This window comes from Nicotiana sylvestris, chromosome 2 (assembly GCF_000393655.2).
Source record: "Nicotiana sylvestris chromosome 2, ASM39365v2, whole genome shotgun sequence".
Taxonomy (NCBI): Eukaryota; Viridiplantae; Streptophyta; class Magnoliopsida; order Solanales; family Solanaceae; genus Nicotiana; species Nicotiana sylvestris.
The window spans coordinates 1,091,124-1,113,116 of record NC_091058.1 but is presented as its reverse complement, the minus strand read 5'-3'; the positions used below and the strand labels follow the sequence as shown (position 1 = coordinate 1,113,116).

The 21,993-nt window shown below is 37.5% G+C and overlaps 4 protein-coding genes across 5 annotated transcripts; 1 reads left to right on the top strand and 3 right to left on the bottom strand.

The window, feature by feature from the left end:
• Positions 1–648: 648 nt before the first annotated feature.
• Positions 649–3,521, bottom strand: LOC104246203 (pentatricopeptide repeat-containing protein At3g26782, mitochondrial). 2 transcript variants are annotated; one of them, XR_715909.2, is made up of 3 exons: positions 2,412–3,521; positions 1,124–2,305; positions 649–1,023 (listed from the first exon to the last, which is right to left on the bottom strand). XR_715909.2 is itself a non-coding variant. In XM_009801969.2 (2 exons), exons 1-2 carry the CDS (start codon positions 3,327–3,329, stop codon positions 1,262–1,264), a joined length of 1,962 nt encoding a protein of 653 aa, XP_009800271.1. In that variant the 5' UTR covers positions 3,330–3,521; the 3' UTR covers positions 649–1,261. The 2 variants fall into 2 exon arrangements, 1 of the variants encoding a protein (XP_009800271.1); XM_009801969.2 differs by having other exon boundaries at positions 649–2,305.
• Positions 3,522–3,647: 126 nt separating this feature from the next.
• On the bottom strand, positions 3,648–7,049 carry LOC104246204 (uncharacterized). Its single transcript, XM_009801970.2, has 2 exons — positions 5,992–7,049; positions 3,648–4,726 (listed from the first exon to the last, which is right to left on the bottom strand). Exons 1-2 carry the CDS (start codon positions 6,565–6,567, stop codon positions 4,010–4,012), a joined length of 1,293 nt encoding a protein of 430 aa, XP_009800272.1. The 5' UTR covers positions 6,568–7,049; the 3' UTR covers positions 3,648–4,009.
• Positions 7,050–9,588: 2,539 nt separating this feature from the next.
• LOC104246206 (uncharacterized) lies at positions 9,589–10,372 on the top strand. Its single transcript, XM_009801971.2, has one exon. It carries the CDS (start codon positions 9,612–9,614, stop codon positions 10,200–10,202), a length of 591 nt encoding a protein of 196 aa, XP_009800273.1. The 5' UTR covers positions 9,589–9,611; the 3' UTR covers positions 10,203–10,372.
• Positions 10,373–10,391: 19 nt separating this feature from the next.
• Positions 10,392–17,993, bottom strand: LOC104246207 (sialyltransferase-like protein 1). Its single transcript, XM_009801972.2, has 11 exons — positions 17,666–17,993; positions 17,451–17,530; positions 17,004–17,090; positions 16,826–16,903; positions 16,634–16,725; positions 16,293–16,494; positions 14,887–14,977; positions 13,087–13,145; positions 11,699–11,847; positions 11,356–11,437; positions 10,392–11,267 (listed from the first exon to the last, which is right to left on the bottom strand). The coding sequence occupies exons 1-11, from the start codon at positions 17,781–17,783 to the stop codon at positions 10,887–10,889; spliced, it is 1,419 nt and encodes a 472-aa protein (XP_009800274.1). The 5' UTR covers positions 17,784–17,993; the 3' UTR covers positions 10,392–10,886.
• Between the last annotated feature and the right edge of the window lie 4,000 nt (positions 17,994–21,993).

The following is a 21,993-nucleotide window of genomic DNA, read 5'->3' as shown; positions in this document are numbered from 1 at the left end:
TTGGTTGGAAGTGGAGGTTGCTTACCATCAGACCAATCTTTCCTTGTCACGTATTGTTAATACGTATTGGCATGCTCATGAAGCAGGTCTGCAAGTATGGGCATGATGGTAAATTCGAATGGAGGACCTCAGCGGTATATTCCCTTGGAGTGTTACATCGGGAGAATCAATACAGTTATTCCAACGGAGCTGGGAATAAAATTGGAGCACTCACCCACCAAATGACATTTACACGGCCCAGTTCAAGTGTACCACTTGAAAATTTTCTTCTTAAATTTTTTTTTTTAAAGATCAATTCAGATTAGCCAAAAGGCAAGTTGGAACTACTACAGTGCTACTTTTTCATTTTTTCTTCTTCTTTATCTCTCTTGAATAGAAACAAACAGGCATCAACATGTTATTATTTTCTTTTTATCATTTTGGTATAACATTAAGTTTTCCTTTGAAATTATTCTTAAAGACAGTACTATTATTTTCACTATTTGGTATTATTAATGTTTTCATTAATAAGAATTTTTGCACCAAATAGTGAGATGATTGTCATTTATGGAATAAGTCATTTTCATATCAATAACAAGACATACCTCTAGTATTTCATATCATTTGCTTAAAACAACACGTAAACTACAAGCTTCAGCACTCAAAACAACCACCAAAATCATATCCGCCTTCAATATTTACTGTTTTCTTACATACCTTAATATCCACCAGTCAAAAAAACTAACATTGTCACAAGGTGAAAAACAGTATTGCTAATGCTGGCAGAATTCCAAAATTGATGTAAACAAAAATAGGCACAAAACTCTGGACAACCCAAATGACATGTTCGTTTTAAACAAACAAGACTCAGCTTTCTCCATAGTGGATACAAGAGGTTGAATAGTGAAGAGTCGAGCAGACAATGAATTCACAGAAAGAAAATTACCTTTACTTTCTGTCCAACTTCTTCTTATTGATCCGCTTTCTCTCTTTTGGTCTTGTACATACCACACAACAGGGAAATATTAATCGGATATTAGTATCCTGCATAAGACCAGCATAAAAGTAGCCGAGCTATGACAAATTCTGTTGAATAATGAGGAATAGAGCGAGATGGATATGGAGGATTCATATAGCCGACTACCTAGTGTGAGATTGACGCACAATTGAAGAAGATCAATTCTGCTGCGAATCTCTATCACTTTAAGCACCACTGCAGATCATATGACAACACCTGGAAGTCGATTAGTCGGCGAACATGAAATTTTGTTCAATGCTTGAATCACCAATAGTCCCCACAGGAGCACAAGCCATCCTTAAAATGGTGAAATCTCTTTGCATCTCTGACTACAATTTCCCTATTAACAATCTTGGCAATTAGCTTAATTGTTGTATGACAGTCTCCACATATCCTAAGATTCTTAATCACCTGAATTGTACTACCAGGGACGGAATTCATAATCCCAAAAGCAACAGCGAGCTTCTCACTATGAACTCGTAATGTCAGTCCTTTCTCTTCCTCCTCAACATCATGAAGATCAGATGTCATGTTGGGTACATAGCCAGCTATCTGCAGCTTTACAGATAATTCTTCCAAATATGCATAAATCTTCTCATGTTGAGGGTGTTCTCTATCACCAACAAGAAATGCATGCACCCTGCCTTTGAGTTCAAGCAGGCTGAACCCAGGAGGTTTACTTAATCCACGATTTTTCATAAGTATCCTCATCTTATCTACATCTCCCCACCTCCCAGCATCAGCATATATGTTCGAGAGCAAAACATAATACCCACAGTTTGTTGAGTCTAATTCAAACAAGTTCCTAGCAGCAATCTCCCCAAGGTCGACATTCTTGTGCATCCTGCATGCAGCTAGAAGAGAACCCCAAACAACAAAGTCAGGCGTCACCTTCATTTCTTCTATCAAATTATATGCCTTGGCAAGGAAACCAGCACGTCCAAGAAGATCAACCATGCAAGCATAATGCTCCACTCCTGGTTGTATGCAATATCTAGGCTCCATGGCCTTAAACCAATACCACCCTTCATCCAGCAACCCAGCATGGCTACAAGCTGCTAGGACAGAGACAAAGGTAATATAATTTGGTTTTACCCCAGCTAAGTTCATCTCGTAAAATACTTGAAGGGCTTCCCTGGCTCTACCGTGCATACCATAACCTGCAATCAAGGCAGACCATGATTTCACATTCTTTTCCTTCATCCGATTGAATGCATTCCTCGCCATCCTTAATCTTCCACATTTGCAGTACATGTCAATCATGGACGTAGCCACATATACATTATCCTCTAGGTTCATTTTTATAACCTAAAGAGATCAAAGCCCAACAGACAACTAAGAACATCAATACAGTTAAAAAATAAGGAGTCAGAAAGAATGCAGCAGTTGTAAAGGTGGGTTAGTCCTGAAGTACCTGATCATGTATGCACTTGCCAGCCTGAAGAGCTCCTGAATGTGCACAAGCCAACAGCACGGCTGATAAGGTGACAGCATTGTAGTCAACCTCTCTATCCCACGCCAGGGAACGAAAAATTTCCAGTGCCTGAGATGAAAGTCCGTGCTGAGCATAAACTGCGATCATGGAATTCCATGAAATGATGTCCTTCGCAGGCATCACATCAAACATCTTCCTGGATAAATCAACCTCACCGCACTTAGCATAGGCATCAATTAACGTATTCCCAACTCCCAGGTCTTCATCGAATCCCCTTTTTGTGACAAAGCCATGGAGCCCTTGGGTAAGGGTCTTTCCTGAAACACGAGAACAAGCGGATAGCACGGAAACCATGGAAACCGAGTCAAGAGAAACTAGTTCCTCTGCTTGGCCCGCCAAGAGCTCTTTAAAAAGCGAGAGCGCTTCATGGGGTTGGTCATTTTGGACGTAGCCAGTTATCATGGAGGTCCAAGAAACAACATTCTTTTGAGGAATTTGATCAAACAGCTTTCGCGCATCAGCAAGTTGACCACACTTGGAGTACATATCAATGAGAGCGGAGGATACAAAAAGGTCGGTTTCATAACCAAAGATGAGAGCTTGTTGGTGGGTCTGCTTGCCGGAAGTGAGATCGGAAAGGGAGGAACAGGATTTGACGGCACATGGGAAGGTGGAACGGTTTGGTTTGAGAGAAAGCTTTCGCATGGAAGAGAAAGCTCGAAGGGCTTCGACGGAGTCACCGCTCCGAGCCAAGTCGGCAATGATAAAGTTCCACGAGAACACATCGGATTTGTCTAAGTATCTGTTGAAGAACTTGGCCAAGTTAGGATTTGTGGAATATTGGCGTCGACACAAGTAGGAGACTGTACAGAGTGGAGCCAAATTGGTATTCTTCATTCATTCATACAGTGGAAAGGGTTGCACTTGTGGCTTGGAACTGTTTAATTTGTATAACCAGTTCAAACGACTACTAATGTGGTTTGCAATTTTTGTTAGATAGTACTTAGTAGCAAAGGCGGAGCCACAATTTTAAATCTATGGGTTCTAGATTTTAGAACGACGAATTTAAGTGGTGATAACTGGATTCGGCCAAACCTATATTCGGACTTCTAACTCCGTCCCTGCTGCTTAGTAGTAGCGCCTAACCACGAATTGGGATTTGGGGGGTTTAAATCTTCCAAGCATAAACCTTTATAAGTAAAAGATCGCCAAGCATTACTAGCAAGTAAAAATCAATAATAGGAAAAGAAAGCTACTACAGAACAAACTCAGCCTGATTTTTTCAACAGCTTATTATAAAGCCACACCAGAAATGCCCTACAATATCAATAATTTAAAATGCTACAAACTGAAACAATAATCCACACCCGTGGTTCCAACTCAAACTCAGTTTCAGTATGCAGTTGGAGAAGTGGAATTAATTTTGCAAAAGAAATTGATAATCATCAAAAGTATCATCCAGTGATCTGACTCTGGTTGTAGAATACACATCCCGTGAATGCTTTGAAGAACTCCCTAATTAAAGCCAAAATACTTGAATTTTCTCAGTGATCTCAGCTGCCGAATAGAATAATTTACTACAGAAGCCTAAGATGTGCAGTATCGTTCATTCTCTTGATCTGCCATCCCAATTTCCAGGAATGCTGTAGCACCGTAACAGAAGAATCATCTATGCATATCTTACTTGACATCATTGCACTGCAGCCAAGGAGGGCAGTAAGAAGACACTTGATTGGGATTGAATGAGTAAAAATACCAATGCATTGAGAAACATTAGTAGTGATTTGCACATTTAAATCACGGATGGAGTTAGGATTAATGGGTTCTCGAGGTGACATCTCATCATCAGCCTCATGATCCCCAGTAGTTGTCACGATCTGAAGCCTACTCTTTCCAGACTTCTTCCTCGAAAGTCCTTGTCGGTTCCTGTGGTGCAAATCCCAATGAGACGATGAGAATGAAGGCGGCCCATCTCGGTCATGAACTGAATTGACAAGTGCATGAGAACCACGGTTTGAGAAAGCCTGGCTCTCACTCTGATCTGGTGGGGAGAAATCAGATCTGAATTTTTCAGGCAATGCCATAACAGTTCCATTTAGGAATTGTACCATCCGAAATTCCACCTGCCTCAGTGACTCTCCAGATGGTGCTGAAAAATCAGGCTGGAACCTTTCCATTAGACTAATTGTTTCAGGTGTAAATATATCCGAGCGGTGGCATCCCTCCCAATGCCCCTGACTCATTTCCAGTAGTGCATCAGAGGATTGTATACGTTCCTCTGAAAAGTTCAATTCCTGCACAGTTAACAGATGAATCCATACATTACCAAAATTACAAGGCCTTAACACAGCATGCTAATAATATGTTATACTAAATCGGTTATTAAAAAAAACATGTTACACTTAATCCCTGGGACTTAGCCAATTCAGGTGTTCTACTTACAGTCGAAATTTGCATCATCATCCCCATAGAAAACTTCATACTATGCATCACTAAGAATGGAAAAGATTCAACTTTTAAATCAATTTTAATACACATAACTAGATACAAGAGAGAGTAAGCTTTTATTGCAGAACTTAAAAAGTGAAGAAGCTCGACGTTGGGCTTCCTTGCAGCTTGCATAATTCTGAGATGTGATGCTAAACTACGGCTCAGCTGCTCTGAAAGAACAGCAACATAATCTTTGGATTTGCTAGTGGTCAAGGCAGTAAGAATGCTTTTGACACGCAAAGTCTGCTGAGAAGCCAATTATGGCTTTCACGACTACAGACTATGCAATTCTTCTTTGCGGTACTAATCTTGCTGTCCCTTTCGCTGATACACTATGCACAGGTATGATATTTTTAAAGCACTGTGTGGAAATGTAATATAGGATGATAATATAGTACACTCTACCTATCCCAGATAGATACAATTAGTTTCCCTTTTCTGTTTTCAATGATAGTATTTGTTTTCCTCCGGTATGAATCTTGTTAGTACTTTCTACTAGAGGAATTGGACTAACTTTTATCCCCAAAGTAACTGTTATCCCGAGATCATCTGAAACCAAAAGTTACCTTTTAATATGTTGTTTGGGCTCACCTTTGTTCAAACTCCTAGTAGTACGAAATTCCAACTACAAACTTGCCAAATCCAAACAACTGAGACAGTCACAGCCATATAAATCCTGAAACTAAAGCAACTAACAAATTCAAATGGTTTCTTTTAAAGCTGCATCACTATGCCTCCTGACAATTACTGGAGCACTATAAGAGGAAAACCTTACAAGTAACGAAAGGAAACATGCATCTGCCTAGAACTGATGAAGAAAAATCATGTTCTCCCACAGCTGATAATTGTATAACATATAGGACTTTACATCAATTGGTTGGTGAAGTGTTTCATTTTTTTTCCGGCCCACAAAAATAGGAATTTGGAAGCAAAGGGATATTATTTCTGACATTTCCAATCAAATCCAAAAGATCAGAGCTTAGTAGTTAGATAATCAATAGCAATCATAATCGGAGAAACTGACATTCACATAAAAGCAATCACAGGGACGAGAAAAGAATGAAGATACCTGGCAAACAGAGAGGGCAGTAGCTCGAGCCCGATCCAAGGGAGATGTATACATAGAATTGAAACGAATCCCTTGAGACTTGAGGAAAACAGCCAAAGCTCTGGCTTGGCGCTTACCATTAGGGGTAAGTGCAGCCTCGGGACATCGGCCGGCAATCAAATCAGGCCTTAAATTCATATGACACTCGCCATTACTAATCAAATAGACTTCGGTGAGGGTCCTATCGTCATCCACAGAATCAGAGGAGAAGGTGCGGTGGAAATGAGGGGGAGGCGGAAGTGGGGGCGGGGGAGCCAGGACATTATAAGGGTCCCACACCTTAATGGAAGGGCCCAAACGAGGGGTACCGAAAGAGGAGAGCTGAGGGGAGAGAGGAGATGCAGAGGCGTGGCAAGGTAACATCTCGGGCTCTTGTTCCAGAACCTTCTTGAGCAGAGTAGTATCGTCGTCACCACCTAATAATTGACGTCTCTCATCTGGGGTATCATTCTCCTCGTGCTCGCCATCTTCTTCTTCTTCATCTTCTTGCTCTTCATCTTCCTCAGAGGGTACGGCTACCGACTGAGAAGACCCCATTGATGATTACAATACTATCTGGATCTTTCCGATCTAGCTAGCAGGTATGTGGATCGTAGTTGTATTTAAGCTTTGCTTACAGACAGATAGACAAGAGTTTTATGAAAGAAACATAGGATTCAGCACACCGGACCTTATACAAAGATGTTTTCTTCTCAGTAAATTCCTCTGATTTGGACTTGGCCGCTTTTGGGGGTAAAAAGATGGAATCTTTTTGTTTTGTATTCTTCAATTTGGGAGCGGCAATAGGAGCTAGGAATAGGTAGATTTTCTGTGGTGTTGTCTTATTGTTTAGGAAAGAGAGGGATAACTCTATAACTTGATGTTAAATCCAGAAATGGGGCGAAGATGGGGTAAGGGGATCTGAGGAAGATGCAGAAGATAGATAGAAGCAGTTTTACATTTTCTGACAACATGTTAGGGGCATGGTAAAAATAGGAGGATGCGCAAACTTCGGCTAACAGATGCAATTGCTAATTAAGACCACTTATCATTATTACACTACTTGCTACTATTACTACTATATCTTTATATTTTGCCAGATCGAGTCAGGCCTTTCACTCAGCCAATTATATCGTAAAAATACCACGGCTAATCAGTTTTCGGATTGGTCATTCAAAAGCCGCCAGCATTTGCAAAGTTATTAAAAAATAGTCACTATTTTGATGCAACACGAAAAGTTCCAGCATAATATACTGGAGATCGGTGCACCTCTGTATGAACTTCTAGCATATCATGCTGGAATTCCAACACGCGAAAAGTTCCAGCATAATATACCGGAGATTGGAGCACCTGTAAACTTCCAGCATATTATGCTGGATCGTGATATTATACTGACTCCAGTATAATATACTGGAGTTCCATTATACTTATGCTGGAACTCTAGTATATTATACTAGTGTTTACCGGATTTTGAACCGTATTTTCGTTCAGATTTAGCTTTACATGAAAAGTGGCTAAATTTCAATTACTTTTGAAACTGTGGTTATTTTTGAATGACCACTTGTAAATCTGGATATTTTTGAATTTCTATAGCCAATTATATCACATTCCTTCCTCTTTTTATGGGCACTGGTTTTTACCTCAGTCACAAACGTTTTCTACCGGTGTATTTCTTTTCGCAAATGATCAATTTTATTCCTCTCCTAGTAACTTTTTTCCCTAGATTAGATTGTGCAATTGTTTGTAGATTTTCTCCAATGCTTCTCATGTTTTAGTAATAAATCTTTTATGACAAATCATGAAAAAATTTACACAAATTATAGAACACTGAAAAGACTTTACACATGTTGAAAAAAGATAGGCTTTACATGTAATGTATTCATGCAATTAATAAACTCTTGGTTTTATAGCATGGTCAAAATTTTGTAGTAATTTGGACCATATTTGATCCAATTTTATAGTAATTTGGACCATAATCCACTAAAATTGGGATCGGATCTCCAATTCCAGTGGGAAAGAAGATCAGTAACATATTTTCTACCAAATAGGAATAAAACTTTTATTTTTTAAAAGATCAAAATTGCCCTCAATTTAAATTTACGTCCAATCAAAATTACAGCAATTAAAGCATCAATTTCCAGTTTAATTTTTTTGTAACACAATGCGAAAGCAAGTCAACATGTCTCTAGTAGCACAAATTTCGTTCAAGCTAAAAGTTATGCAATATTCAAGTTTCAAGCAATGGCAACAAGATGAGTAGCTTTGTGGTTTTAAATTTTAATTCAATACGTATCTATATTCTGCAACATAACATAACAATGTCAATTATAAGTCAAGAGGGACCTATTTCATACTATTTCAGTTAAGTTTATGATTAAACTTGGAGGTTCTAACATAATTGACCGTTCGGCACAAACTTAAGACAACCGCTAGCCCATTATATTTGATTACAAGTTATAGCCAAAAATTTATTGCATTGGCTACAACAAAACATTCGCTAACCCACCTTATCTTTTTCGTTCTGCCTCTTTGCAACGCCCAGCTCCACTATCCAAATAAATATCATAACCCATCATAAATATCAGCCTTTACTTTCTCAATTTGATAGTTCTTGTAGTAAGATTAATATTATATGCACTTAATAGATTTTATTTTTAGTCAAGATATGGTTACACAGGAAAACAAATTTGCTATACATGTCGGAGCGTTTTACTGTACATTACTCCATTGATAATGAAAACTTTTCAGTTGCCCAAAAAAAAAAAAAAAAAAATTCTGTTTTTGCTTGTTTTGCATCTTTCCTTTTAAGAATTGTGAAGTACTCCTTTTTTTTTTTAGAAACTGAAAATTTTATTTATATAATGCTGTGAAAGTCCAAACATAGGATCCGTGGAGTATACTCCATTTGTTACAATTCTTAGATACGCTAACATACAATAAATAATTAAAAATCACAGTAAGATGCATCACATCAATTATGAAATGACTGATTTTACAAGTAATAATAGCACGGTATAGCCAGTTTTCGGACTGGTCATTCAAAAATAGTCAATGTTTACGAAGTCAATGAAAAATAACCACTATTTTGTTGTAACAGATACCAGTCCAGCATAATATACTGGAGTTCGGTGCACCTGTGTATGAACTCCAACATATTATGCTGGACCGATATACTTTGCTGACTCCAGTATAATATACTGGAGACTGGAGCACCGGTGCTCCAAACTCCAGTATATTATACTGGACAATGATACTTGCTGGAGTTCAAGCATACTTATGTTGGAACTCCAGTATAATATACTAGCGTATTTTTCGGGGTTTGAACAGTGTTTTCGCTCAGATTTATCTTTACATGAAAAGTAGCTAAAATTCGATTACTTTTGAAACTGGGATATTTTTGAACGAACAGTTGTAAATCTAGCTATTGTTTGAATTTCTCCCAACATTGAGGGAAAACATGGACTGTTAAAATTCTAAGGGGTATAGAGGGTGAGCGGCCCATAACGCAGTTAGATTTAGCCCAGCCCAAAAATTAGAAAAGAAAGCGACATTACAAGTATATTAGGGCTTGCTAGGTATCGGAAGCAGCTGTCTTACAAAAAATGGCGTGCACCGTGGATTTTCGGTGCCTGGACGAAGGCTTCGGAGGGAAAACATACAAGCGAAAGAGAGCAGAGAAAGAGTTAGGAAATGGTACAGAAGATGGAGAAGCGGCCATGGAAGTAGAGGAGGAGAATCCAGTTCCAGCGTCAAAGAGACAGGCGGTTCCATCTGAGGAGGATCCAAACAAGCCGGTACTTGGAAGGCCGACGTACGACGGGGTGATCGCAGGGAGAGTATCAGGAAGGAATTGGAAACAGCCGCGGAAACACAGGTCATCGGCGGCGAAGGTGAGCGTGAAAGGGAAGCCGCTGGAGCAGAGGATAAAGGAGAAGGAGATAAAGAAGGCGTACAAGGAGAGGATGAATGAGCTCAAGGAAGAGATAAGGCAGAACAAGGTTGACAAGAGGAAGCAGAGGGAGGAAAGAGACAAGAGGAAGCAGGAAAACATTCTCAAATCTGGGACTAAGGTTCAGAAGATCACCAATCCAAAGACTCTTAAAAAGATTGCAAAATCTAAGCAAAGGAAACAACTCAAGGTTGTTTCCGACGACCTTCTTAACAGTGGCAACAAGAATAAGAAGTCGACTTGATGCTTTAAAATTGTTTTCCTTTTGTTATGGGGGATATACTGATACTAGTAATCTAGTTTTGATCTATTGATTTTGGTCTTTCTCATTCGAGTTTTTGTAGTTGCGGATTTAATTGTTCAGTTATGCTGTAGCATTATGATTATTTTCTGCTTTGCTGTTGAGTGCGTCAATGCCATGCCTTACGTTGCATTCTCAGTTAATGTTATGTTATGATAGAAAAACGGGTCCTTACACAAAGAACGAACAGAACATGCACTAAAATATTCTATCCAATTTATACTGGAAATGAGATTCTAAAATCACAATTCACAGTGCAACGATTTTAAGCAAGATGTTCCTAACTAAAGAAAATCAACAACGAAACAAAGTATTACTTGCAAAATCAACGTGTAATTTAAGAAAAGGTAAGGACAGCTCAGAGTATGGTCCCTTCTTTGCTCATTCCTTTAGATCATTAGGTATATGCAAATTTCAGTCATATTTGGCATGCACTTCCAATGGACGATGGTTAAAATGTTTGCAGTTCAGCTCTGAGTTCCCTGTGGTGGCTGTCACTAGCTTACACTCCAGGAGGAGAAGCTGCTTCAGGTGTTGAGCCCAAATCACTTGGTTCCTTCGTATTTGTGCATGTAAAAACATTAATTAGGTTCTACTCGAATAGATGCATCATATCAAGCCATTGGTTCATGCCTCAGATTTCACACAGACTAGATCATCCAGCTTATTGCCATCCATCTTGTACAAAGACACACCTTCCATCTGAATATAGTGATTTCGTGCTTCCTCCCTCAAGCTCTCGAAAGGCATGACTTCCCATCGATTGTAATTTGATGACTTCCTGATATCTGTCATATCTTCAGAACCAGATGTAGGCCCAGTGCCATAGGGACCTGATTTGCCCCATACTTTACAGTTAACAAATTGTCCCAATACGCCCTCTTGCCCAGCTTGCTTCTTTTTCAGACGCAATGCAGCTCTGTGAGCGCTGTTTATCATTTCTCGACTAGGCACATCGGACCAGTCTTGCTTTCTCTTTGCTCGCATAGGAGAATGGATGCGTATGACCTAAAATATAAATTTTTAGTGAGAGCATTGAACAACAAATGAAGAAATTGAAAGTTGAACTGTAGCTGAAGTAATCCGATGTCCTTACTCCAAGGCATTCTAAGAGTTGGTAATATGCTCTCCCTTGGAGTGGGTTGTGCCCTTTCCTTGGTGTAGAAAAGTATCGAGTCCTAGAAAACAAAGTTTGTAATAACCACACAGAGATAACTTTTAATGGTCTTTAGATGTATGAAATGGCAGGGAAAAGTTAAGAAAGGGTAAAGTAGTTGGAATCCAAGTAGAGGTGTTGAATATTCCAGAAAGATGGCAATCTCTCACATCGGATAGAGATGCAAAAAGAAAACTTGAACGGAGTATTTCAAATGTGTATATGTTTTGTAACTAATAAAGCTGAAGTTACGAGGGAAAAGATGAGGAATAATAGAACATACCATTCTGTGTAACCAGGATCAACAGTGAAACCATAAATGTCAACAACGTCGCACATGGAAAGTGCTAGTTCTATTGATTTCATCCCAGTTCCTTTGGCACCTCTACGTAGTACGATACCTTGGAACAGATAGACTGGATTCCGGATTTTCTGTAATGAATAATGGAGGTCTGTCATTTTCTCAAATGAATATGGTATCATAAAGCATCAGAACCCACGCCACCTTATGAAATCATATTCCACCATGCCATGAAATTGTAGTTGGGCTTCTTTTATAATCATAATCAAGCACACATCTTTACAAGTCATTCATGGCCTAAAGAGGGTAAAAACCACTGCCTAAAAATGTTGAAAATAAATAAACAAATCCCTTATGCTTTTAGCAATCGCATCATCAAAGACATTTTCAATCTCCAGTTCTACCCATTATAATGCAAAGCTATGCTGTTTTCTGAAGAAAATTACTTAGTAATCTATCCTGCAACCAAGTTCGACAATTTTCACCGACATCCCTTAGTAATTCCCCTCCCCCACTCTACCTCTGCTTCAGTTTTTCCCTTTTTGGGGGGTGGGGGTGGAGTTTCAAGGTTTTATGCTCCACAATGTACTTATCTAGACCCTAGTCACATTTTCACCTTTGAGTTTGACAGCCTCCTTTGGTTTATCTTGATCTCAAAAACACCAATTTCTCATTGATTTCAGGCATCATTCGTTGTTTCATCATCATTTTTTTTTGGTTTTCCTAGTCAATGTTTTTCCATCATCCTTTACCAACACCAATATTCAGAATCCTAAAGAAATCTATATTTCACCACCTACAAAAATACAGCTTAGTTCCATCAGAGTTTCCTTAACATGCCTCCAATTAGAGTGTTAGAGTAGGTGAAAATTAATAAAATGTTGCATGCATCAAGTATAAGAAGCCATGGTCAAAAGATGCAGAGCAAGGTGGTCGCCATAAAACTCGTCAGAAGGAAGCAAAAGTTTCATTTCAATTTTAATTAGTACATGCAGTGGGTGAGAGCAAGTAGCCCATACTTACAAAGATCCTGCCATTATGCAAATTCTTGTTCATATCAGTTCGGGGGCGGGGCATGATATGCATTCAATTTTTAAACAAGTAGCTATCTCATTTCTTTTTTCTTTATAAGTACATATGCATTCTTATCTGAGCTTGTAAATTCTTCAACAAGTTACTGAAAAAGTATCAGCTGAAAGTCCTATTATGATCATTCACTGGTAGCACTTGATTGAATATGCAAATTGAGAACAACTAAAACTAACAATAACAACCTTAAGAAAAATAAGATGTAGAAACAAATAAGTAAAAGAATTCAACTGAAACATAGAAATAAAAACATACTAGCATTTATCTGAATCATATATTACCTTTATCATTGCATTGAAGTCTCTATGGATGACACTTTTAATTATAAGCACCTCGTCGTCTGCAAGTAAAAAAGGAATAGCAACAAATAATGAGTAAAAGTTTCATAAGTATTGCTTCCTACATCACAAATCACATCCACATCATTGCTAACGATCACAAAAAGAGCAGTAAACAGTTAACTACTAAGTACTATATTTCAGATGCTCTTCATTAGGATAAGAAATGTAGCTGACCTACTAATATCAACAATACACGTAAACAACTCTAAACGATAAGAATTACCCTTGACCCTATATCTAATGTCAAATAACTGTATTGGAAGCAATTGAACAGAAATAGCAAAGAGTTATTAACCAAAACATAATAGCCCTTCAAGACTACTGAAAGTCATTTTTAAGCCCTTCAGCTATTTCGGCATTCAGCTGACATTTTTTTCATATACCTTTTGTCTGTCACAAAGCTATCAGCTAAGAAAGCCTAACGGACCACACAAACATGATCCCAGAACCTATGCTAATTAGACTGGGGTACTGAGGTCAATGCTAGACGCCGTTTTTGCCCCCTATTATTGAGGGCTGTTTGCCCTTTTTAACAGAAAGGCAAAACCAAAAATAAAATGTTTGTTGAATTTAACAATATTTAAAGGGCTAGGTTGAGACTATCGAAAAGTTAAAAGGCTCTAAAAACTTGAATCCTCATCAATATAAGTCATCATGCTCAAAACCCGATTGGTCAAATTAGATTGGAAAACCGTTAGATCATTAAAGAAGAGTTGATTATTATTCTTCGCGAGAAGCTATTCTAGCCTTTGACTTTCAATAACACAAGTAAGGGTACACGGCACTACTAATATGCATTATAAAAGCCAACTACTGCTGCTAATCTTAAGGTTTTTCTACAGTGGATCAGAGTGAGTTTAACTGAAATCCTAATATGACATACTCATATCAACAACATAAGAACCATACACACTGCAACAGATAACAAGCATGAACTACCCTACATCACACGTCAAATAACAAAAAGAACAAAAAGACTAGAGTTTGCTTAACTACAAAAACACTAAAATCCTCAAATTACAGACATTATCAATACACACCATCAAAAACTAATAACTGCCGCTGAATGGTAGTGAGTTTTTTACTTCTTTTTTCTGATCAGTAAACAAAAGATATTACCGAAAGATCAAATTCAGACACCAAGAAATTGATCGGAATGTACAAAAGTGCAGTCCCCTATGCCAAAAGCAAAAAGGAAAGAAAAGAAAAAAGCAAAAGAAGGGGAAAGCCTTATACAGAATGTCATATTCCTGTACAAAGTTAATGAAGTCTAACAAAAAATAAATAAGTAAAAATAACAATTACGCCTCAATTGCAAACAAAGCTAATGAAGTCTACCATTGAGTGTGAATCATATACATCATGAAATTTGCACCAAAGAGGAGCAGATATAGGCATCTGTATTTCATTTCCGATACAGTGATTACTTTGCCTCAAAACACCTAGAGTTTCATTCTTTCCGTAGAACTCAAAAACCGAGAACCACCGCTGAATGCTGGTTTAATTAGTCAAAAATGAGATCATTAAAGAATTTTTGTTTGGTTGATGTTCATAAATGCCCCCTTAGAGCTAAGTGCATTACATCAAAGATTGTCAGACATCATTCTGTCTTGATGTCAATATAGGAAAATGGAAAAATGGGAAGAAGCATGATATAAATCTGAATAAAGATAAACACAGAAGGCAAAAAGTATAACATCAAATGTTCAGGAAAATAAAATAGGTTTTCTAATAATTTACCAGAACCATTGAGAATTTTTATCATGTTTCGGGCAGCACCTCGTACAACTAAGCGAAAATCTCTCTTCAGGCCAACATGCTTGGCATATTTCTGCATAACATGTTTATAAGCAGTTATTTTCACAATTTAGCTGGATCGATACAGCTTTTAACAGATTATGCAGATTAATGACTACATAAAAAGCTGGTAGTCTTCAGCACTCTCAGATCTCAGTTACAAGGCCAGTATTGCATAAAGAGCTAGTTATTCTATAGACAAATAGAGTTGATCAAATAATAAAAATACAACATATGCTTTACCAGTATTGCATGGAGAGAAATCCCTTGAGCAACATGGATAATGACATGAGAATTTTACGAATATGCAAAATACAACAGAATGAGGACTAAAATCCAACTTAAGAGTGCCTGTAAATATACAGATATCTAAAAAAAAATTCTTTAATAAGTACTTCCTCGCTTCACTTTATATGCAACATTGACTAGGCACAGGTCTAGGATGTTAATTTGACATATATATTATATTAGTGATGGTGGGAGAAACATATTAAAGTAATGGTTGATAAGTTAGTTTGATAGGGATACATCACAGCAAAGTTTAAAAGTACAATAGTTTAATGAACTGAAATTCTTGACAGCTGTGAAAGTAGTATACGAGTATTATGGTGTTCAAACATTTTGGGATGTCCCAAAATAGAAAGTGTATCATAGAAGGTGTAACTTATTTTAGTAAGAGTATTGTGTTGTAGAGAACTCTAGTTAGATAACACCTACTTTGCCTTAAAAGACAAATTATTTAGTATTGAATGAATTGGGCCTGAATAGAGTGGTGAGATTCATATAGTGAACCCCAACTAGGCGCAATTAGTTGATTGAACGGGAGAATTGTATTGACAATGAAATCTGGTAGTGAGTGATAGCGCATCAGTACATGATGTCCAGGACAATAAGGGACTTGCCTTAATAGCATATAACAGGGAGATACTATCAGGAAAAATTCTTTTGATAGGTACTTTATATACACAGTGGCATCATCATCTATAGGCAGTATCGACATATTTAGCCACAAGTTGTTAACTCTTTTTTCTTGCTTTCTCAAGAAAAATATACCCTCAAAGATTAGAAAAAAAAATTCATAACTGATAGTACATGCTATGCAGAAAGCCAATTCCTTAAGGCAAGAGGCACGAAGAACACAAGTGTAATGACGGCCAACTTTTGAAAACAAAGAAGTACATGAGGAAACTGACAGAAGGATGAGCTGAAGACGAAAAAATTAAGTATACGACGCTTCTCATGCCCAACCGCCCTTGTGTTCAACATGGATTCTGACATGACATAGGGTCCTTGGAAATGCTTCGAGTCATAAAGCATTTTTATATTCATCGGACAAAGGGCTAAATTACCTCATTAACAGGGGCCTCATTGTCTCGTATTACTGCATCATGACTGTCAATTTCCTCTCCAAACTGCGTCTTCAAGAGGTCTCCAGAATTACCAACGACTGCACATTTTCTGAATTGTCGAGGGTGAAATGGAGGCTTAGCTGGTAAAATTAGATTGAGATGTTCTTCACACAGAGTCTGATTGTAACATTTGTCTGCTCCTCTGCATACAGGCAAAGTAGAAAACTAAAAAAGGAAATAATGAACTAAAATATGAAGAGCTAATCACATTAAATCTTCCACTAATTGATTAAGAGGGTGAATAATAATGATGATGATGGAAGATGGAGCAAATAACTTACAGCTGTGCAATCCTTTTTGCTGCATAGTCAAACCATCCATCAGGTCGAGAATCCAGATATTCTCTTGTCAACACTGTCGTCATGTTACGATACTGCATTTCAGATAATCCCAGTTTATTTACGATACTACTAGTGGAAGCCTCGAAACAAGTTTAAAAGCATCAAGTAATGTGAATAACAAGTATGAAGAACCTGCTCCCACAGAAGTATTGCTTCACAAACATCGTACTTGTACTCCAATGGTTCAAATATCTTGAACTGCTCATTGTACTGCAAGTGAAATCCACACACATCGAAGGGATGGGGATTTCAGTGGTTTGTAGATAATTGATTAGGAGAACAATATCAAGGAGACCGAGGAGAGACAAACCCAAGTGCTATTAGTTCCTTCAGGAAACTTGAGAATCACATTGCAATGATCAATGATGTGAGCCGTCAATCCCAGCCCTCGGTTAGCCTGGAAACAGAAATTCCGTACAGACACAATGAAACACTAACATGTGGAGCTGATAAAGCATACGTGCTATAAGATGCTGAAAATGCATATCACTGTTCAATTCCACGGCAACCATTCAGAAGTTAAAGAAACCCATAGGTTATAACGGGACACAAGCTTCAACAGACTCAGATTTGCAGCAACTAAGGTCAGTGAGAAATCGAGCATACGATAGCTGTCAAGAAGGTCAACTAGTAAAGCATGGGAGATGTAAACTATTCTTATAGGAGGGGAAAATGGGAGACGTAACAGCAAAATTAACGTTTCTATAGCATGAGAGTAGAGAATAAGATATAAAAATTAGTAAGAAATGTATATTACGACGCATTGCTGAAGGTTAGACTGGAAGTCGGACAAGATCCGAATTTCCTCTCGGCTGATATTTACCGCATTCCAACTGCCTGCATCAAAATGCGACATTCTAAATTAGCTTGAAATCAATCAATCAATCAAACAGTATAGCATTTTAATAATTTTAAAAAGAAAAATGGAACAGAAAATGGTGAGGGTTAAGGGAAGAGGAGAAAATAGCATACCAGTGAAGAAAGAGGACTGAATGGCGAGAAGGATGATGGAGAAGAGCGCAGCAACACAGAGGAGACGAACAAGAGCTGGTTTCCTGCTGATTGGCGACTGCTTCACAGGTCTTGTCATTTGATTTCCCCCCAAGATCTGGGCTTTCTTGCCTTTGCTTAATTTAACACCCTTTTGTCCAATTTTTATCCACTTTTGCTTTACTCTAGTAAATCAAGCACTTAAATTATTGCTCTTGTTTATTATTTTTCAGCTGTTTCTATATCTCTGTTCATCCTGATTTCATGCCTATCATTATAGGAGCAACCTTTCTTCTATGTTTTGCTCATTAAATTAATAATCTCTTATTTCTTACTAGTATATCTTTTCATTAATATTATCTTAATTTAATAAACAAGAACTTTTCATATGGTAGTTTCGGACTTAATACCATCAATTAAAGTTAGTATTAAAATGGATGGAGGCATACAATGTAAATACTTACCCGCTCATAACTTACATTTATTGATTTGATATAAGTAGTGGATGTGTTACATTTTTATCTTCCTATCTTTTTTCTAATATGAAAAGGAAAGTTATACTCCAATATTGGAAATCCCTATTCCAAATAGCACTCGTTCATGTTATGAGGAAGTTTTGCTTACTTGTTATATTTGAAGTTTGATTGGGAGGTTTCCAAGTGGGCAGTGGCGGAGCTAGAATATCGGGAGCGGGTTCGGTCAAACCCAGTAGTTTTGGTTCGAACCCTGTATTTTCTTAAATTTTTTATTGAATATGTATAAATTATTAATCTAGAACCCAGTAATTTCAAATGATTAGAATCTCAAACCCATAAACTTGAAATTCTGGCTCCGCTTATGCAAGTAGGTGGAATTAATGTTTAAAGAGCAACACTGATGGGTTTAGAAGTTGCTAAATACCATGGAACATTAACAGGGACCAAAAACCTCATGAGGAATTAACCAATATGTGCTATACTGCTTGAGCTCATACGCACCAAAATATTTCATTCTTTAACTTGCTTTTACGTATTGAACCACAATTCACATGGTATGTTTTTGTTTCACGCGCTTCCAGCATGGATAATCTAATCAATTAAAAATTGACACGTTTTTTACAATGACACTGTAACAATCCGAATTTTCGTTCTAAGAATTTGCATTTTCGTTCAACGGCTTAAGACCTTGAGAAGCTTCGTAATATGCATCATGACCCGCATGTATGGTCAAGTTTGGGTTTTCGTAAGATTCGGAGTTAAATTTAAAGGAGAAGAAAAAAAATCTTATTTTTGAAGCTCAAATGGAAAGAGTTGACCAGAGAGTTAACTTTTGCGTAAACGACCCCGAAATGGAATTTTAATGATGTCAATAGCTTCGTATGGTGATTTCGTACTTAGACATGTGTCCGAATTTGGATTTGGAAGTCCACAGGACAATTCGGCGCATTTCGACGAAATAAGAAAGTTAACGTGTTCTTATTATATTATCTTATATGTGGAAGAGGTCTACTACCATGATGGATACCAACTGGATATGATAGCAAGTGCACGAGGTGTACTATAATATATATGGGGTCTAAGGAAAGTTCTAAGTCCAAGCCAAGTTGGAAAATCACATAATAGACTAAAGTTGCAAATGAGTACGCGCAAGACCTCACTTTGGACGAGCATATCTACATGGATATAATGAGCTGTGTAATGCAAAACCTATGAAATTAAAGCTCTTTGGGTCTAGTTTCCAGAACATTAAATCATTTGTCATTTGGAGGTGTATACAGAAAGTTATGACCATTTTACCAGACATGTATCATAAGCGCGCCCAGCGGGCGGCCGCGCGGCAATTCAAGAGTTTTCTGCCTGTGAGCGCAGCGGAACACGGAAGGAGCGCGGTGGAGCATGTAAAATCCCTAAAATACCCCTGCACAGTGTAAAAACCGAAGGGATCCGAGATTTCCTCCATTTTTGGTCATTCAAGCACGAATTTGGGCAATTCCAAAGGGGGTTTTCACGATTTCGATTTGGGTAAGTTTCTATATCCGGAAGTGATTACATTTCATGAATCTATATAAATATTCATCGTTTATTTCGGATTTGGATGAAAGAAATTGAAGTTTTTGTAAAACTTTTCAAAAATAAAAATTTAGGATTTGAAGGTCCATTTGACATCGGAATTCAATAATTTTTGTATGGTTAAACTCGTATCGGAATGGGTTGTCGGATTTTATGAGTTTCGTCAGATTTCGATACGTGGGCCCCATTGGCAATTTTTGAGCTAAATTTTGGATTTTAATCCGAAAAAATTGTAAATTCATATAGAATTAGTTCCTACGATTCGTGTTGAGTATTTTGAATTGTTTATGACTAGATTTGAGGATTTCGGGCACGAATTCGCGAGGCAAAGGCTTATTGGAAATTTTGAATTGGTTGCAAAGCGAGGTAAGCGTTTGGTCTAACCTTAGCTTGAAGGATTAGGAGTTGTGTCCTATTTTCTTTGTGTTAATTGTTGAGTACGACGTATAGGCATGGTGGAGTATCTATACGTTGGTGTCAAGCATGCCCGTGAGTCTTATACTATGATTAATGTGACTCTGTTTAGTATTGTACATACTATATATGATAATTTCTATTAAGAAATATGGCTTGTGGAATATTATTGTTAATTGAACATGGTAGAGCATTGGCTCAAGTTGAAAATTTAATTGTTGAACATGGTAGGGCGTTGACTCAAGTTGAGAATTGAATTGTTGAACATTGTAGAGCATTGGCTCAAGTTGAGAATTGAATTGAGCATTGGCTCAAGTTAAGAATTGAATTGTTGAACATTGTAGAGCATTGGCTCAAGTTGAGAATAGAAATGTTGAACATTATAGAGCATTGGCTCAAGTTGTGAATTGAGTTGTGAAGTAAACGTGAAAGAAGAAAGGAGAGAGAGAATCATAATATTGTCTCCCTTGCCGGGATGTTATTGTTTTGATATTGTTTCCCTTGCCGGGATTTGATTGTTGTACTATTGTTCCCATGCCAGGATTTGATTGTTGTACTATTGTTCTCTTGCCAGGATTTGATTGTTGTACTATTATTCCCTTGTTGGGATTTGATTGTTGTACTATTGTTCCCTTGCCGGGATTTTATTGTGATATTTTTTATTTTCCCTTGCCCAAATGGCTTTGTGATATTTTGATTTTCCCTTGCCCAAATGGCTTTGTGATTGTTGCTTGGGTGAGGAAGAGTGATAAAGCACGAAGGGTGATGTCGTGCACATTTATATTATTCATATGGTGAGGAAAGAGTGATAAAGCACGAAGGGTGATGTCGTGCCGCACGATGTACAATTCTGTGCCGATTATATTGATTTTATGGTGAGGATGAGAGTAAAAGCACGAAGGGTGATGCCGTGCAGTTTATATTGATTCTTATGGTGAGGACGAGAGTAAAAGCACGGAGGGTGATGCCGTGCATTTGTCCTTGATTTTCCCTGATTTTTGCTGATAATTGAGTTATGTTGTCATTTATTTTTATTTACTGATTTTCTATTGTTACTTGATTTTATTTTGAGGTTATAGATTCCCTTACCCTATTTGCCTTGTGATTGTTGTTTGGGTGAGGAAGAGCATAAAGCCCGAAGGGTGATGTCGTGCATTATTTTGGTGAGAGAGTGTTAAAGCACGAAAGGTGATGCCGTGTATTGTTTTGGTGAGAGAGAGTAAAAACACGAAGGGTGATGCCATGCACTTTCTACTGTTGTGTTTATTTGTTGTTATCAATTCAAGTGTTTAAACTGTTTGAATTCCTTTATTGTTGTGATCCTTTGTGTTAGAACCTACAGTGTTTGCAATATCTCACCGCATTTATACATATATATACATTTCAATACTTCAAACTTCAATAATTGTTACATCCTTAATTCAATTAGTTTCTCAATTATATCCCCTTAAGCCATTTGAGGTTGTACTTTACTTAAAAGGAATTTCTACTATGCTTTGATTTATTGATTTCTCGTATTAAAGGTAATGATTCATTCGATATTGTACTTTAATTGAAAAGGGTATTTTCTTTATCAAATGATTTCTAAAAATAATTTCATCTTTTCTTGTTGATTCCTAATTGGGTTGGAAGTTGTACTCTACTTTATATTAAGTAAATGAGGCTCTTTGAACATTCTTAATTGTATTGGGTTATGGACCCTATGAATTGAGTAACATGAGAATGTTGTTGCGAAATGTGAGACAGAAACATGTGGGCACAAGGTGCCGGGAAAAATATGATGATTTTTATTAATGATAGATTATGATATAGGCACGAGGTGCTGGGAAAAATATTATGGTTTCATTT

What these genes read in the sequence shown, in the direction of transcription:
- LOC104246204 (XM_009801970.2), bottom strand. Translation starts at nt 6,567, where the DNA reads ATGGGGTCTTCTCAGTCGGTAGCCGTACCCTCTGAGGAAGATGAAGAG. An exon ending in CTGCCCTCTCTGTTTGCCAG is followed by an intron (nt 4,727 to 5,991) that starts GTATCTTCATTC and finishes TTAACTGTGCAG; the next exon opens with GAATTGAACTTTTCAGAGGA.
- LOC104246206 (XM_009801971.2), top strand. Translation starts at nt 9,612, where the DNA reads ATGGCGTGCACCGTGGATTTTCGGTGCCTGGACGAAGGCTTCGGAGGG.
- LOC104246203 (XM_009801969.2), bottom strand. Translation starts at nt 3,329, where the DNA reads ATGAAGAATACCAATTTGGCTCCACTCTGTACAGTCTCCTACTTGTGT. An exon ending in GCAAGTGCATACATGATCAG is followed by an intron (nt 2,306 to 2,411) that starts GTACTTCAGGAC and finishes TGATCTCTTTAG; the next exon opens with GTTATAAAAATGAACCTAGA.
- LOC104246207 (XM_009801972.2), bottom strand. Translation starts at nt 17,783, where the DNA reads ATGACAAGACCTGTGAAGCAGTCGCCAATCAGCAGGAAACCAGCTCTT. An exon ending in CTAACCTTCAGCAATGCGTC is followed by an intron (nt 17,091 to 17,450) that starts GTAATATACATT and finishes TTCTGTTTCCAG; the next exon opens with GCTAACCGAGGGCTGGGATT. An exon ending in AAAAATTCTCAATGGTTCTG is followed by an intron (nt 13,146 to 14,886) that starts GTAAATTATTAG and finishes TTTTACTTGCAG; the next exon opens with ACGACGAGGTGCTTATAATT.